Source organism: Coregonus lavaretus (genome assembly GCF_964263955.1).
Source record: "Coregonus lavaretus genome assembly, chromosome: 1".
NCBI classification, from domain to species: domain Eukaryota; kingdom Metazoa; phylum Chordata; class Actinopteri; order Salmoniformes; family Salmonidae; genus Coregonus; species Coregonus lavaretus.
In genome coordinates, this window is record NC_139988.1 from 24,360,478 (window position 1) to 24,376,753 (window position 16,276).

At 42.6% G+C, this 16,276-nt stretch overlaps 1 protein-coding gene across 2 annotated transcripts; it reads right to left on the bottom strand.

Annotated features, from left to right (window-relative positions):
• Nucleotides 1–1,299: 1,299 nt before the first annotated feature.
• On the bottom strand, nt 1,300–15,887 carry hkdc1 (hexokinase domain containing 1). 2 transcript variants are annotated; one of them, XM_084170918.1, is made up of 18 exons: nt 15,617–15,887; nt 13,282–13,444; nt 10,265–10,413; nt 8,303–8,422; nt 7,972–8,067; nt 7,750–7,849; nt 7,458–7,641; nt 7,123–7,278; nt 6,752–6,985; nt 6,227–6,531; nt 5,849–5,997; nt 5,635–5,754; nt 5,408–5,503; nt 5,187–5,286; nt 4,913–5,096; nt 4,189–4,344; nt 3,384–3,617; nt 1,300–3,102 (listed from the first exon to the last, which is right to left on the bottom strand). In XM_084170918.1, exons 1-18 carry the CDS (start codon nt 15,677–15,679, stop codon nt 2,973–2,975), a joined length of 2,739 nt encoding a protein of 912 aa, XP_084027044.1. In that variant the 5' UTR covers nt 15,680–15,887; the 3' UTR covers nt 1,300–2,972. The 2 variants fall into 2 exon arrangements, with proteins under 2 accessions (XP_084027044.1, XP_084027045.1); XM_084170919.1 differs by lacking the exons at nt 1,300–3,102; nt 3,384–3,617; nt 4,189–4,344 and adding an exon at nt 4,593–4,820.
• Between the last annotated feature and the right edge of the window lie 389 nt (nt 15,888–16,276).

Consider the following 16,276-nt stretch of genomic DNA (forward strand, 5'->3'; position numbering starts at 1 on the left):
GGCCCTCACTTGGCAGGTTTGTTGTGGTGCCATATTCTTTACATGTTCAAACTTTCAGATATTTTTTTATAACCCAACCCTGATCTTTACTTCTCCACAATTTTGTCCCTGACCTGTTTGGAGAGCTCCTTGGTCTTCATGGTGCCGCTTGCTTGGTGGTGCCCCTTGCTTAGTGGTGTTGCAGACTCTGGGGCCTTTAAGAACAGGTGTATATATACACTGTGATCATGTGACAGATCATGTGACACTTAGATTGCACACAGGTGGACTTTATTTAACTAATTATGTGACTTCTGAAGGTAATTGGTTGCACCAGATCTTATTTAGGGGCTTCATAGCAAAGGGGTGAATACATATGAACGCACCACTTTTCAGTTATTTATTTTTATAATGTTTTGAAACAAGTAATTTTTTTCGTTTCACTTCACCAATTTGGACTATTTTGTGTATGTCCATTACATGAAATCCAAATAAAAATCCATTTAAATTACAGGTTGTAATGCAACAAAATAGGAAAATCGCCATGGGGGATGAGTACTTTTGCAAGGCACTGTAGATGGCTGAGGATTTTTTTTTTTTTTAATCCATTTTAGAATAAGGCTGTAATGTAACAAATTGTGGAAAAGGTCAAGGGGCCTGAATACTTTCCGAATGCACTGTATGGCCAATATACCACGGCTCAGGGCTGTGTCCAGGCACTCTGCGTTGCGTCGTGCATAAGAACAGCCCTTAGCCATGGTATATTAGCCATATACCACACCTCCTTGGGCCTTATTGCTTAAATATAAGAATATTACTTTTTTTACAGAAACTTTCAAATCATTTGGCTATCGCTTGTTAACGTTTGATTTGATTGAATCTAGGCCTTAGAATAGTAGAATACACCATTTCTACATTTGGTTGTGCATCAGCAGTTTTCCTCTTGTTATGTCAGTCACTGACAGTCACTCAATTAGCCCATGTCTCCTCACATTTTTTAGATTGGTAAGTTAGTCTAACAAGATATCTAAACTTGTAGTAATCATGGCTGAATTACCAAACTGGCACGAAGGGGACATGTTAGGGGCCCCCTGACCAAAATGTGTAGAATTTCAGGAAATTAGCTGTAAAACTGCAAATATTTATTTTACCCATATGGCAAAAGGGTGCCCAAAGAGATCTTTAAGCAATGTTGTGAATAAGCCTGTACATCAGTTTTAATACAAATTATCCAGCTGGCAATTTTTCCATCTATCACACAGCTAATGCATTGTGTTCCTGTCCAAGAATCCAATTAATAAGCACTCGCTAAGGTATTAGTCAATGACTTCAGTTGAATTTGCTTTATTCAACTAACCATAATGCATATTTGTTATAAGCCTAGCATCTCCCTTCCCCTAAAGAGATAGTGATACGTACAGTAGGATGTGGTAAAATATCTTCATCATCTCTCTCTTCCTCACTCTTCAATCTCTTCATGTTATCCATGGTTGAAGGAAAAGGGAAAGTATTCTCCTCAATAAGATTAGGTCATCTCAATGTAAGTCAGAGCTACCGACTTGTTCCTCCAGATAGGATTGGCCGGGATTTAAGAAAGGGTGATTCATTATATAATCAAATGGTGACTCAAATACTTTGCTGGGCCCAGTGTGTCTGCAGTCCTTCAGAACCACACATCTATGCTGATTCCTCTTGTGATAGTTCTGCCTGAAAGCTCTTATTGTTACAACAGAACAAACAAGAATGCTGAATGAATGCACCCAAATATTTTCAGCCAAAGGAGCAAAAAAGGCTACACTTAAATCTGCCAGGCACAATCATAATCCTTTAAGTCATAATCGTCCTATACTGTATAATTTACGGGGGCATGTATGTCAGTGCATAGTATTTATATGCCTACCCACAGGGGTGCTGTTTAGATTCTGGTTTTACGAGGTGCTCCCCACAGCATGCAGCAGCCCTTCTTCCTAAGTGAGCTGAATCATTAGCCCAGGAGGCTAGATCGCTGCTAGGACAGCGAGGGATTAGTGTGAGTGAGGTTTTCCCTTTACTACTGCGCATGCAGCTGCCCCCTGGTTTAGCTCTTCCATTTCATCCCACTAGGGGCTTAATTTAGCCAACAGAAGAGGGGACATTCCAATGTTGTAACCTAGGATATGACTCAAAATTATTCAATTAACGTGGTTGTGTAATTGAATTCTACAGGATGTGACAATTGAATATAGATTTGGAAACAGCTTTAAGCCACTGATAGTGCCAATATGTCTTTCTCAACACATGCTAGAATCTCTACAGAGAAGGGATACATTCCACAAACTTGCCATTTCGATTGTATTATTTAAGTAGCTTATTGAATACAAATGTTAACTTTAGCGGGTACATACTGTACATAGAGATGGGGATTTCCATCAGTACTAATATCTACATATAAGTGGAATTTGTCCTGTTGATATCTCAAATAAAAAAGCATCATACAATTTGACACATACTCTGTTGCATATGGAGAGCTTGAACAAAGTTGCAAGTTTAACTCCCTCAGGCTTCACCCACCAGATCATCACAATGCTGAATAGTGTTGTTATGACATTCCAGTCTGATCCATTCCATTTGCTCTGGCCCACTTCCATTGCTGTCCCTGTCTGCTGAGAGCATGAGGAGCCTTTCAAAACAATGAAATAACACATCTAGATAGTACCAGCCAGTCTCAATCAGCTCCCTACCCCTTCCCCTTCGTCCTAACCCATTCAATGTTTTGCAAGAGGTTCTGGATAGGTATAGCAGTGTAGCGGTGGAGAATCCAAATACAGACATAATTTTAACAGTAGCTATTTGATTATATTGCAGTTGTACTATGGCAAAGAAAATATTGCACAGCATCACACCTTCCTTACATTACATTTACAATGGCAGATGACGATGAGGGAGAACCATAAGGTTCCAAATTCCTTTGTGTGTTTGGCACAAAAACTGCATACACGAGGTCCAATCTAGTGTTATGTCCCTCCACGTGCCACAGCTGTGATGAGGGCGGCCCCTTTGCCACTGCCATCTTCTGATAGGACAAACTCCACGTCACACTGTGGCGCCAGAGCCTTGACCGTGTCCTTGAGGATTCTGGAAAAGCTGCACAGTTCAAGAGGTACTGTGTTAGATGCGTTGTGCTTTAAAACTCATTAAAATTGTGCCAAAGTCTGAACTAGGGGTTAGTTTGACTCCTGGCTACATGTTGCCCCTAGAAGCAGAGGGTTGATTTCCTTGCTGTGTTGCCCTCTCATCTGACCAGAATTACTATCTCCCCTTCTCTCTATGAAAATAAAACGACATAAAAAAAACTCTGCAGTCTGTTCAAGTATAACTATAACCCTGTTAAATCTAAATCTCCCTTGCCCCTGGTGGCTACTCACTGTGGATGCAGCTTGTAGAGTGTTCCGTCCACCCCCACAGTGATGTTCATTTGGTTCTGCCCACGGTTCTCTCGGATTTTGTCAACGATGGCGGCCATTCCGGCTCCACAAAGCTGAGCCGCCCTGCGAGACACTGTACCACACACCTCCTTGACGATGATACTGTCATCACATGTGCTGTCCAGACCCAGCTGCTGCAGGATGGACCTCACCTGCAGTAGCGCCAACCGGTCACTGGGGGGAGATATAGAGGAGTCACACACTTGATATTCTTGTACACCTGGGGTGTAATCACTACATTTTACATTTTAGTCCAGAGCGACTTACATTTAGTGCATTCATCTTAAGGTAGCTAGCTAGGAGAGACAACCACAAATCACAGTCATAGTAAGTAATTTTTTCCTCAAAGTAGCTATTAGCAAAGTTAGTGCAATTAAGAAAGACAAGTGCGAGAAACACAAGGGTAGGGGTGAGGGGTGCTGTGGAATTAATGAAGATATTTTGTGAATAGGTAGGTTTTTAAAACGTTTTCGGAAGATAGGCAGGGGCTCAGAACCGAAGGAACCAAACAGAAGCAAACAGAACAAAACAGGGAGGGACCTACCTGACTTTGTCCAACAGAAACTCTAGTTTTTGTTGCAAAATGTTTCCAGTTTGGAGTAAACGGTTTCCGTTGCAAAACGTTTTGTTACGTTTCGGGTGTTCAAATATTCATATTAGTAATAATATGTGGATTTATGTTCAATCTATCTACTATTACAGGCCTGAGTTGCTGTACTACATGATCATTTCTACGACTCTGTACCTCTCGATTTGGGACATGAACTTGGTCTCGAAGATGCCCCTGGTCTTCAGAGGCTCTGTGATGTGGCCTCGGAACAGAAGACCTCTCCTGGTTAGGTCGATGAGAATCTGCCTCACTATCTCCCCCAAGTACATACCGCTGGTCATCTTCTCAAACCTAGGGCAACAGGATATGACATGAAATAGGCAACATGAAAAACAGCTTCAATTATTCAATATTTCACCGCATTGCTGTGCCAATAATCTAGACCTCTTATTCACCAAAATATGGTCAAGCATAATTTTTATCAAGTCTTTTTAAACGATTATGAGTTACAGAAAATACCCATAAGCATAATCAAGCATAATGTAGATCTCTTTAGCACGGTTGAATAACAAATTCACATTAGATTTAGACTGAACTAAATCTGGCAGCAGGGTGTCCTCTAGTGGTACAGGAAGTGGTCCGTCAGGTCTGGATGTGTCCTCTAGTGGTATAAGAAGTGGTCAGTCGGGTCTGGATGTGTCTTCTAGTGGTACAGGAAGTGATCAGTCAGGTCTGGATGTGTCCTGTAGTGGTACAGGAAGTGGTAAGTCAGGTCTGGATGTGTCTTCTAGTGGTACAGGAAGTGATCAGTCAGGTCTGGATGTGTCCTGTAGTGGTACATGAAGTGGTCAGTCAGATCTGGATGTGTCCTGTAGTGGTGCAGGAAGTGATCAGTCAGGTCTGGATGTTAACAACTTGCCTTTGTTTGCCGTTGTTCAATGACCCCTCATCTACTTCTCTGTCAAACCTGGTCCGGATGTCCTCTATGCAGTCATTCTCGCCAAAACCACCCCACTCTGTGTTCACACACATCTGTCCCTCGTCCCCCTCCACCATCTCAATGTTCCTCATCTCCTCCATGTAGCACACGTTACTCCCCGTCCCTAGGGGGCAGCATTTCACACTAAGATCATACATATCTCACTCTATAGTACAATATAAAACCACCAGGGCTGAGAATAGGCCCTACATACCAGCAATGAGTCCTATCTCACACTTGGGGTCTTCATATGCACACGTCATCATTGTGCCCACTGTGTCATTCACCACGGCAACAATGTCAAGATCAAATTCCTACAGGAAACAAAATATTACTTTTTACCTATATATACACACACTTTTCTAATGGGCAATAGTACATGTTTTCCAGACTACCTATTACAGAGAACAGTGGGTCTTGTTCCATTTCACTCACATTCCGTCTTTTGATAGCCTCTCGGAGCATTTCCACAACATCATTTCCTTCACAGTCTGTGGCTTTGAACCCTTTGGTCCAGCTAACCAAACTTCCCTGAGGAAGGAAGTATTACAATGGAGAGCGGTAACATACGTATTAATGTAATTACTTACACAGGGCATTGAAATAACTGCTATTCTTTGGCATTGAGGATGATTTCTTCATCACGACGATTGTACTTTTACCTTATCAATTCCTGTCTGTCTGCAGGGGAAAGAAAAGGTGAAACCTAGCGGGAGACGAGTATTCTTCATCCCCATGTAGTCCAGGAAATCTGAGATGCACTGGACAATGTGGTCGAACAGCTAGAAACAGAGAGTTTGTCAGGTTAAGGGGGTAGGGACCTGGTTAGCAGTCGGGGGGGGGGGGGGGGGGGGGGGGGGGGGGTGGAGGGCTCACCTCCTCTCCTGTGCCCTGCATGATCTCCAGAGGGATGGAGTAGATCTTGTTGTACATGCGAACAGACTTGCGTATTCCACTCCGGATCTTCACCACCAGCACCCGGAAGTTAGTTCCTCCCAGGTCCAAAGCCAAGTACTTTCCTCGCTCTGCAATAATAAACTTTGTAATCACACAACTTTAAATGAAACAACTTGCACCTAATGATGTGATTTTAGATAGCAACATTTCATAAACTGTTTAGGTGACGGTACAGAATAAAGAATCAAGTGTAATAATGGATTTTAGCATGGTAATAATATGATAATGTTCCACATTATGAACAACAAGGTAAACCTTTAGATCCAGTGCATAGCAATCTGTAGCCAGTTCTCTCACCTGTCCCATCAGGTGTCCTGTACACAAAGGAGGGCAGCATTTTAACAGAGGCCATGCTGTGGGAATCCTTCCTAAGGCCTCTCTCTAGCTCCACTCTCATCTTGTCCTTGACCTGCTGGAGGTTCTCTGGACTCAGGCTGAGGAGAGCAAGAGTGTCGCTGATCTCCCTCCTCTGGGCCGCCAGCCTCTGAGCCACCGCTGTTACCATGGCAGCCCCCTTACTGCTACCACTCTCAGACAGCACAAAGCGCACGTGGCACTCTGGCACCAGCTGGCGCACCACCTTGTGGAGCCTCTTGGGGTACCTGGGAGAGGAGAGGAGAGGAGAGGAGAGGAGAGGAGAGGAGAGGAGAGGAGAGGAGAGGAGAGGAGAGGAGAGGAGAGGAGAGGAGAGGAGAGGAGAGGAGAGGAGAGGAGAGGAGAGGAGAGGAGAGGAGAGGAGAGGAGAGGAGAGTTTATTGTCAGTGTTCACAGGCAAAGAGGAAAACTCTGAGCAGAAATCTTCCGTGACTTATGGCTACATACTGTGGATGTGTTCTGTAGACAGTCCCGTCAACCCCAACAGTGATCCGCAGGCTCTTCAGCTTCCTGTTCTCGCGGATGCGGGTGAGGATGGCAGCCAGCGCGGCGGCGCAGAGGTTAGCCGACCTGAAGGACACGATGGTGGAGACGTGTTGGACGGCAAGGCAATCGTCTGCTGAGGGGGACAGGCCAAGCTCCGTGAGGATTTCCCTGGTGTTCTTCAGCCCGTCTTTGTACCTGGAAGTATAGTTCTGACATAGTTATCACAGTGTGAAATACATTTCCCTGATAAATGTCTGTGAAAATTTGTACAAATAAATGAAATACTATATATTTACAGTGTGAGCATTAAGACTCATGGAAAATGCTCTTACTGTTCAATTAAAGTGATGTGTTTGGTCTGAAATGTCCCTTTGGTGCGTAGAGCATCGGAAACTCTGCCATCAAACAGTAGTCCCTTCTTGGCCATCTTTAACAGAATGAGTCTCACCAACTCCCCCATGTACATCCCACTAACCATCTTCTCAAACCTGCCAGAGCAACACACTAGTGTTAACAGTCTTTATTTACATTCCTACTAGTGTAAGGCCCCAATTCACTCAATTGTAAATAAAGGGAAACCATATCGTGGGTTTACTCAGAATGTTTACAATGTTATCTAATAATGAATATATTTCCAATATGGTTGGTTATGGATTTTGGTGCTTACAGTTGCTTCCCTGGGTTGGTGGAGGCAGCATCAATCTCTCGGTCAAAGTGTGTAATGAAGTCATTGAGTGCCCCATCGTCCCCAAAGGCTCCCCACTCTGTGTTGATGCACATCCGGCCCTCGTCTCCCTCCACCAGGTCAATGTGCCTCAGCTCCTCCATGTAACAAGCATTAGTACCTGTGCCTGAGATGACATAGCAATGGTGAGAAATACTAGTTGTAGGGTAGCTACAGGGAAAGGCTGATAATACAAACATTCTGAATGAAGCGTGCAAATTAATATCAGGCTGACCTATGATGACCCCCACTTCACAACGCTGGTCGTCATAGCCACAGGTCATCATGGTTCCCACTGTGTCATTAACAAGGGCTAGGACATCCACATCGATTCCCTGTAAACAGTGTTGGCTGGTGTTTTAATTGACAAATTCCTTTTATACTGTAGTACATACAGAAATGCAAGAAAAATTGTAACTGAGTGACAATAAGTAGTGAATAAGATCTCCCTTAATACCCCGACTCTGTCAATGGCCTGTCTCAAGGATTGCACCACATTGGTCCCCAGGACTCCTCTGGCCTTGTAGTTCTTTGACCATGACAACAGCACTCCCTAAAACAGGGTTTGATTGTTGAAAGAAAGCAAGGATTACACTCTGAATAGTGTCAACAATTTTATCAATGCAGTTCACACCTACTGTTACATCATATGTAAGTGGCTTTGCAGGTAGCTGGTTTAATTGATAATCAATTGGAGCCCGTCTGATATTTTTGGAGTGATAATACTCACATTAAGATAAGATTCTAGAGTAAATCTAATCAATAACCTAGGCTGTATTGTTAAATACCTCATCTATTTTCGACTGTCCACAAGGGAAAGAGAAGGTGAAGCCCAAAGGTTCTCTCTTCTGGTTGATGTGCTTTTTTTGCATGAAGTCTTTCAGAGACTCTGCAACATGGTCAAACATCTGTAAAATAGACAGGGTTGGGCAGATTACAGATTAATTACAGATTGCATGACAATGAAAGTAATTAGTAATGTAATCTGATTACTCAAAATGAGTAAAGTACTCTGATTCCTTTTGGATTACTTCCTAGGTTTGCCATGCAGTATCGGCCTCCTTCCTTTATGCTGCAGACCTATTAGTTCTCTCTCAAACTCTGCCCACAGAACTGCCCAGCATCCTTGGGAAAGTGCTAGCTCAGATGCCTGCTGCATCTTCTTGATGAAATGACATCACTGCTAAAAGGTCAGCTTCACTGTCAACTCCATAATCATTATTTAATTGTACATTTATATGTGTAGATCTGAGTGCAAAGACAGGCAGGTAGATTTTAGTGTACTTGTTTCCACTGAAACTAGAGATTTAGCTAAGAAAACAGCTGATTTGTCATGTGCGTCATCAAAGTACTTGGGAAATGAACAGAATGGAGCTGTGTTGACTAACCAAAAATGTCCTGACACAAAGATCCTAATGAAATGTGTGATGATTCAGTTCTCAGTAAGTGGGGGTCTGACTTTTCTGGTTAAAAAGTATCTGTTGAAAGCAAACCAAGGAGAGCAAATTTGGCAAGATTTCAAATAGATTAGAACAGAAGGGAAAAGCTTCCATTCTCAGTGAAAGGTGACTTCCGAGCTGTGTGGCTCAGCTTTCAACTACGTTTAAAAATCTGCCATCCCTTACTGAAAAACAACAAGATTTCATATGTGAAATGTCCACGTTTTGCACATGTAAAATTGTGGATTTTCATGTGACCACATAACCTTTCACATGTTTAAATCAGGTGAAACCATGTGGTTAGGAACACTTCACATGTGATGATATTTCACATGAAGTCTCACGTGGATATATTTCAGGAGATTTCACAGGTGATGCCCTACAAACAAAAAGGAATCGTTAGGATGTCCCCAGAACGTCATGCAGTCTCAGTCTTTTTAACTTACATATTTGACACACTTTGACATACATGATTAAGTGTATGTTAATGTATAAAGTAATTATTTTTCAGCATGTCCTCAGGACCTCACCTGGGATTTGAATTCAGAACCTCTTAGTTCACAGCATTACGATCTTCCTGCTACACCACCATGGCTGTGTCAATACTCAAGAAAAACTATTATATTTACCATAGTGATTCAGGAGTAACATTATAACAGAATAATATGCCCCACCAACATGAGACAACTATACAGCAAACCCTAAAATTGCTAAAATAAGTAAATTAAATGAATGATGAGAGAAGTCAGATTAACTGATAAATAAAATAGCAGTGCAGATGGCACTTTTTGCTAAGTGCAGAGATTTATTATAGGTAATGAATCTGTAGAATGCTACAGACTTTGTGGAGCAGTAGAAAGATCAGCATACCCCAAATCCAGAGGATGTGATTTCAAATCGCAGGTGGGGTCATATTGAAAAGTCAGCACTAAGTGATCATGTCAAATGTAATCATATTGATTAAAGTTGTTTACGCTATTTTAGCTGAACAGTGTACCCCTTACTTTAAAAAAAGTTACAGTATGTTATCATCCATTCCAGGGAAACTTTGGTTTAACAGTACATTACCGTAAAGAAGTGCTTTACTGTAAAGAAGTGCTTTCTTTACAGTAATGTACTTTTAAACCAAAGTTTATTTGGAATTTACGGTAACATACTGTACTTTTTTTTACAGTAACTTACAGGTAACTGGCTGTCAGTATGTCACCATAAAAACAAGTTACGTGTTTTTACAGTGCAGGTTTGAATGATTCCTGTTTTTAATCAGAGTATGTCTGTCTACGTAATAACATCCGTTGTCATTCTACTCACCTCAGTCCCTCTACCGTTCAGGAGTTCCACTGGGATAGGGTACGTCTCACTCTCCATCTCCACCCTTCTCTTCCCATTCTCAGACACCTTCACCTGGAGCACTTTAAACTTGGAGCCACCCAGATCTAACGCCAGGAACTCTCCCTTCTCTGTGGAGACAACACAATTTTAACTTTGACTGACCTCTTGTTCATAAAACAGCACTACACCGCCTGTCACATATAATAACTGAATGTATTAAGATCAAAATAGCAAATAAAAATACATGATTAGTATGTTGTTACATACAATAAATGACCAAAAGTATGTGGACACCTCATCTCACTCCAAAATCATGGGCATTAATATGGAGTTGGTCCCCCCTTTGCTGCTATAACAGCCTCCACTCTTCTGGAAAGCCTTTCCACTAGATGTTGGAACATTTCTGCGGGGACTTGTTTCCATTCAGCCACAAGAGTATTAGTGAGGTCGGGCACTGATGTTGGACGATTAGGTCGGGCTCGCCGTCTGCGTTCTAATTCATCCCAAAGGTGTTTGATGGGGTTCAGGTCAGGGCTCTGTGCAGGCCAGTCAAGTTCTTCCACACCGATCTCGACAAACCATTTCTGTATGGACTTCACTTTGTGCACGGGGGCATTGTCATGCTGAAACAGGAGAGGGCCTTCCCCAAACTGTTTCCACAAAGTAGGAAGCACAGAATCATCAAGAATGTCATTGTATGCTGTAGCGTTAAAATGTCCTTTCACTGGAACGAAGGGGTCTAGCCCGAACCATGAAAAACAATACCCAGACCATTATTCCTCCTCCACCAAACTTTACAGTTGGCACTATGCATTCGGGGAGGTAGCGTTCTCCGGGCATCCGCCAAACCCAGATTCATCCGTCGGACGGCCAGATGGTGAAGCGTGATTCATCACTCCAGAGAACACATTTCCACTGCTTCAGAGTCCAATGGCGGTGAGCTTTACACCACTCCAGCCGACGCTTGGCATTGCGCATGGTGATCTTAGGCTTGTGTGCGGCTGCTCGGCCATGGAAACCCATTTCATGAAGCTCCCGACGAACAGTTATTGTGCTGACGTTGCTTCCAGAGGCCGTTTGGAACTTGGTAGTGAGTGTTGCAACCGAGGACAGATGATTTTTACGTGCTACGTGCTTCAGCACTCGGCGGTCCCGTTCTGTGAGCTTGTGTGGCCTGCCACTTCGCGGCTGAGCTGTTGTTGCTCCTAGACGTTTCCACTTCACAATAACAACACTTACAGTTGACCGGGGCAGCTCTAGCAGGGCAGAAATTTGACAAACTGACTTGTTGGATAGGTGGCATCCTATGACGGTACCACGTTGAAAGTCACTGAGCTCTTCAGTAAGGCCATTTTACTGCCAATGTTTGTTTACGGAGATTGCATGGCTGTGTGTTTGATTTGATACAGCTGTCAACAACGGGTGTGGCTGAAATAGCTGAATCCACTAATTTGAAGGGGTTTCCACATAATAATAATAATAATATGCCATTTAGCAGACGCTTTTATCCAAAGCGACTTACAGTCATGCGTGCATACATTTTTTTTTGTGTACGGGTGGTCCCGGGGATCGAACCCACTACCTTGGCGTTACAAGCGCCGTGCTCTACCAGCTGAGCTACAGAGGACCACACATACTTTTGTATACAGTGCATTCGGAATGTATTCAGACCCCTTGACTTTTTCCACATTTTGTTATGTTACAGCCTTATTCTAAAATTGATTAAATAAATAAAAATCCTCATCAATCTACACACAATACCCCATAATGGCAAAGCGAAAACAAGTTGTTGTTTTTTCAAATGTATAAAACATAAAAAACAGAAATACCTTATTTACATACGTATTCAGACCCTTTGCGAAGAGACTCGGAATATAACTCAGGTGCATCCTGTTTCCATTGATCATCCTTGAGATATTTCTACAACATGATTGGAGTCCACCTGTGGTAAATTCAATTGATTGGACATGATTTGGAAAGGCACACACCTGTCTATCTAAGGTCCCACAGTTGACAGTGCATGTCAGAGCAAAAACCAAGCCATGAGGTCGAAAGAATTGTCCGTAGAGCTCCGAGACAGGATTGTGTTGAGGCTAAACTGAGCAATCGGGGGAGAAGGGCCTTGGTCAGGGAGGTGACCAAGAACCCGATGGTCACTCTGACAGAGCTCCAGAGTTCCTCTGTGGAGATGGGAGAATCTTCCAGAAGGACAACCATCTCTGCAGCACTCCACCAATCAGGCCTTTATGGTAGAGTGGCCAGACGGAAGCTACTCCTCAGTAAAAGGCACATGACAACCCGCTTGGAGTTTGCCGACAGGCATCTAAAATACTCTCAGATCATGAGAAACAAGATTCTCTGGTCTGATGAAACCAAGATTGAACTCTTTGGCCTGAATGCCAAGCGTCACGTCTGGAGGAAACCTGGCACCATCCCTACGGTGAAGAATGGTGGTGGCAGCATCACGCTGTGGGGATGTTTTTCAGCGGCAGGGACTGGGAGACTAGTCAGGATCGAAGGAAAGATGAACGGAGCACAGTACAGAGAGATCCTTGATGAAAGCCTGCTCCAGAGCACTCAGGACCTCAAACTGGGACAAGAAGAATGGGAGAAACTCCCCAAATACAGGTGTGCCAAGCTTGTATCGTCATACCCAAGAAGACTCTAGGCTGTAATCGCTGCCAAAGGTGCTTCAACAAAGTACTGAGTAAAGGGTCTGAATACTTATGTAAATGTGACATTTCCGTTTTAAAGTTTTAATACATTTGCAAACATTTCTAAAAACCTATTTTTGCTTTGCCATTATGGGGTATTGTGTGTAGATTGATGAGGGGAAAAAACAATTTAATCAATTTTAGAATAAGGCTGTAACGTAACAAAATGTGGAAGAAGTCAAGGGGTCTGAATACTTTCCAAATACATTGTATACAGTGTATGTCAGACAGACAAAAGCAGTAGTTTCATTAAGTAATATGTCATAAGTGACATGTCAGCACCTGATCCATCAGGGGTTGAGAGGACATGCGTGGGCAGCATCTTGACCGTGGCTGTAGCGTTGCTTTCACTAGACAGTCCTTTTTCCATCCCCGCACGAAAGCGAGCTGAAATGTCCACTAACTGGTCATCGGAGAGACGCATGGCATACAGGAACCTGTCCACCTGGAGGGGGGGGGGGGGGGGGTCTAGTTAATAGCCTTGCAAGTGCGAATGATTCAGAATAATATGAAAGTACAATGTTGTCTTCTAGTTTCCTGTATCCACACCTCAAACAAAACCAAACAAACAGTTGAATACAGAGCATGAGAAGAAAGAGCTTCAAAAAGAGGCTAAAACACATGGGATTTAACTGTTGCAGTGGGCAAGGAATTTAATACAGTATTTTGGTTGAAAAATATCATGCCAAAGTCATCAATTATGGGGATAGTTTTTATCCTGAATACGGATTCAACCCCTGATGACAACCACACAGCTGACTACTTGAAATTAAAACATAGTTAACGTACATAAAGCGCATTCGGAAAGTATTCAGACCCCTTCACTTTTTCCACATTTTGTTACGTTACAGCCTTATTCTAAAATGGATTAAATTATTTTTCCCCCCTCATCAATCTACAAACAATACTCGATAAAGACAAAGCAAAAACAGGTTTTTATAAATTTTTACAAATGTATAAAATAAAATAAACTGAAATATGACATTTAAATAAGTATTCAGACCCTTTACTCAGTACTTTGTTGAAGAACCTTTGGCAGCGATTACAGCCTTGAGTCTTCTTTGGTATGACACTACAAGCTTGGCACACGTGTATTTGGGGCAAATCCTCTCAAGCTCTGTCAGGTTCGATGGGGAGCGTCGCTGCACAGATATTTTCAGGTCTCTCCAGAGATGTTCGATCAGGTTAAAGTCCGGGCTCTGGCTGGGCCACTCAAGGACATTCAGAGACTTTTCCCAAAGCCACTCCTGCGTTGTCTTGGTTGTGTGCTTAGGGTCATTGTCCTGTTGGAAGGTGAACCTTCGCCCCAGTCTGAGGTCCTGAGCGCTTTGGAGCAGGTTTTCATCAAGGATCTCTCTGTACTTTGCTCCGCTCATCTCTCCCTCGATCCTGACTAGTCTCCCAGTCCCTGCCGCTGAAAAACATCCCCACAACATGATGCTGCCACCACCATGGTTCACCGTAGGGATGGTATTGGCCAGGTGATGAGCGGTGCCTGGTTTCCTCCAGATCTGTGCCTAGACACAATCCTGTCTCAGACCTCTACGGACAATTCCTTCAACCTCATGGCTTGGTTTTTGCTCTGACATGCACTGTCAACTGTGGAATCTTATATAGACAGGTGTGTGCCTTTCCAAATCATGTTCAATCAATTGAATTTACCACAGGTGGACTCCAACCATGTTGTAGAAATATCACAAGGATGATCAATGGAAACAGGATGCACCTGAGCTCAATTTCGAGTCTCATAGCAAAGGGCCTGAATACTTATGTAAATAAGGCATTTCCGTTTTATATTTTTTATACATTTGCAAAAACTTCTAAAAACCTGTTTTTGCTTTGTCATTATGGGGTATTGTGTATAGATTGATGACACATTTTTTATATTTTTTAACCAATTTTAGAATAAGGCTGTAACGTAACAAAATGTGGATAAACTGAAGGGGTCTGAAAACTTTACGAATGCACTGTATATCAGTAAAGATGTCAAATCCCTTTCCAATGAACATGGTTTCAGAGGACAAGGTCCCCCTTTGTCTCGCAATCCCTACTATCTCTCCATGGAAATGAGTAATGCAACAAGAGGGTTAATCATTCCTCAAGCAACATTGTGAAATAAATATAGCCCCATTAAGCCACCACACCAGCCAGGATTTCATACCTGAATGAGGGGCCTCCTCATCAACAGGCTTAAAGGCATTTCACGTTCAGGCATAAATGAAATAAATTGACAGTGATCCTGTAGACTGCAGTAAATACTGCTATGACCTATTTGGAAACTCCAGCAAATATCATTTAATTTCCACAAACTAATATTTTAGCCAAATGTTTCTCTCTCTAGAAACTGTAAACCATCCTTGCGCTGTATTTCACAAACAAGTTGTTGGGGAAAACAACTAACCTTGTTTACTTTGCTTCCAACTTACATAAATCAAATCACCCATACAAATTAACAAAAAAAGTAATCCTGCCCATACATTACACACAACTGACATGATTACAGTATAACCTAAATCTGTATTTCTACAGTAACTAGGCTTCTTACACTATGTATACATAACGAAAACAAACAAGATTCTGATCAAATACAACACTACACAGATCAGAAATGTCTCACCTTCTTGATTTGGTCCTCCTGCAGCTTGGAGAAATAGAAAGAGAGCAAGTGCACCGCAAACATCTTCACTTCTGTTTCCTTTAAGTTCTATCCTGCAACTACAAATGTCTCTGCTCAAAGCAATACAACCTGAATCAGAACAATTTCATAGATAAACAGTTTTCCTCTCTTGAAGTTGTCCAGTTTCAGTCCTTGAGCTTGTTGCTCTCTGTCCCCTCAGCTCCAATGTGAGTGTGGCATGAGTTTTTTTTGTCCTCCCTCAGTGGGTTGTTTTCCACCTCTCCCTGACTTTGCGAGTTAAGCCATAACCAGCCCTTCCATTGGTTCAATAATTAATAGTCTAGCCCCTCGCTCTCTCTCTTACTGGTCTACTTCTTGGGTCTCTCCTAGCAATGCCTTGGCTCAGTCCCAAAGATCACTTTCCTTTGGAACCATGGGGCCTTTTACTGTGTCTAATTCAAAAGACAAGGATGGGTTCAGCAATAGGATGGGTTCAACAATAGAAATGGAACCCTAGATCTATATATCATGCCCATGTTTTTCTAATGGGGACCTTGGTTGGAAGATTCAGGGTTATTTCAGGCCCAGTTTAAGGGTGCTCACTGCGTTCATTTCTAACAATTCAGAAGGTTGAAATATTATCATCATATCCAAACTTTT

Bases quoted from the DNA above. Each gene is read 5' to 3' on its own strand.
- hkdc1 (XM_084170918.1), bottom strand. From the start codon at position 15,679: ATGTTTGCGGTGCACTTGCTCTCTTTCTATTTCTCCAAGCTGCAGGAG. The intron at 5,755-5,848 runs GTGAGCCCTCCA...CTCTGTTTCTAG, and splicing joins TGCAGGGCACAGGAGAGGAG to CTGTTCGACCACATTGTCCA. The intron at 3,103-3,383 runs GTGAGTAGCCAC...TGAACTGTGCAG, and splicing joins CTCTACAAGCTGCATCCACA to CTTTTCCAGAATCCTCAAGG.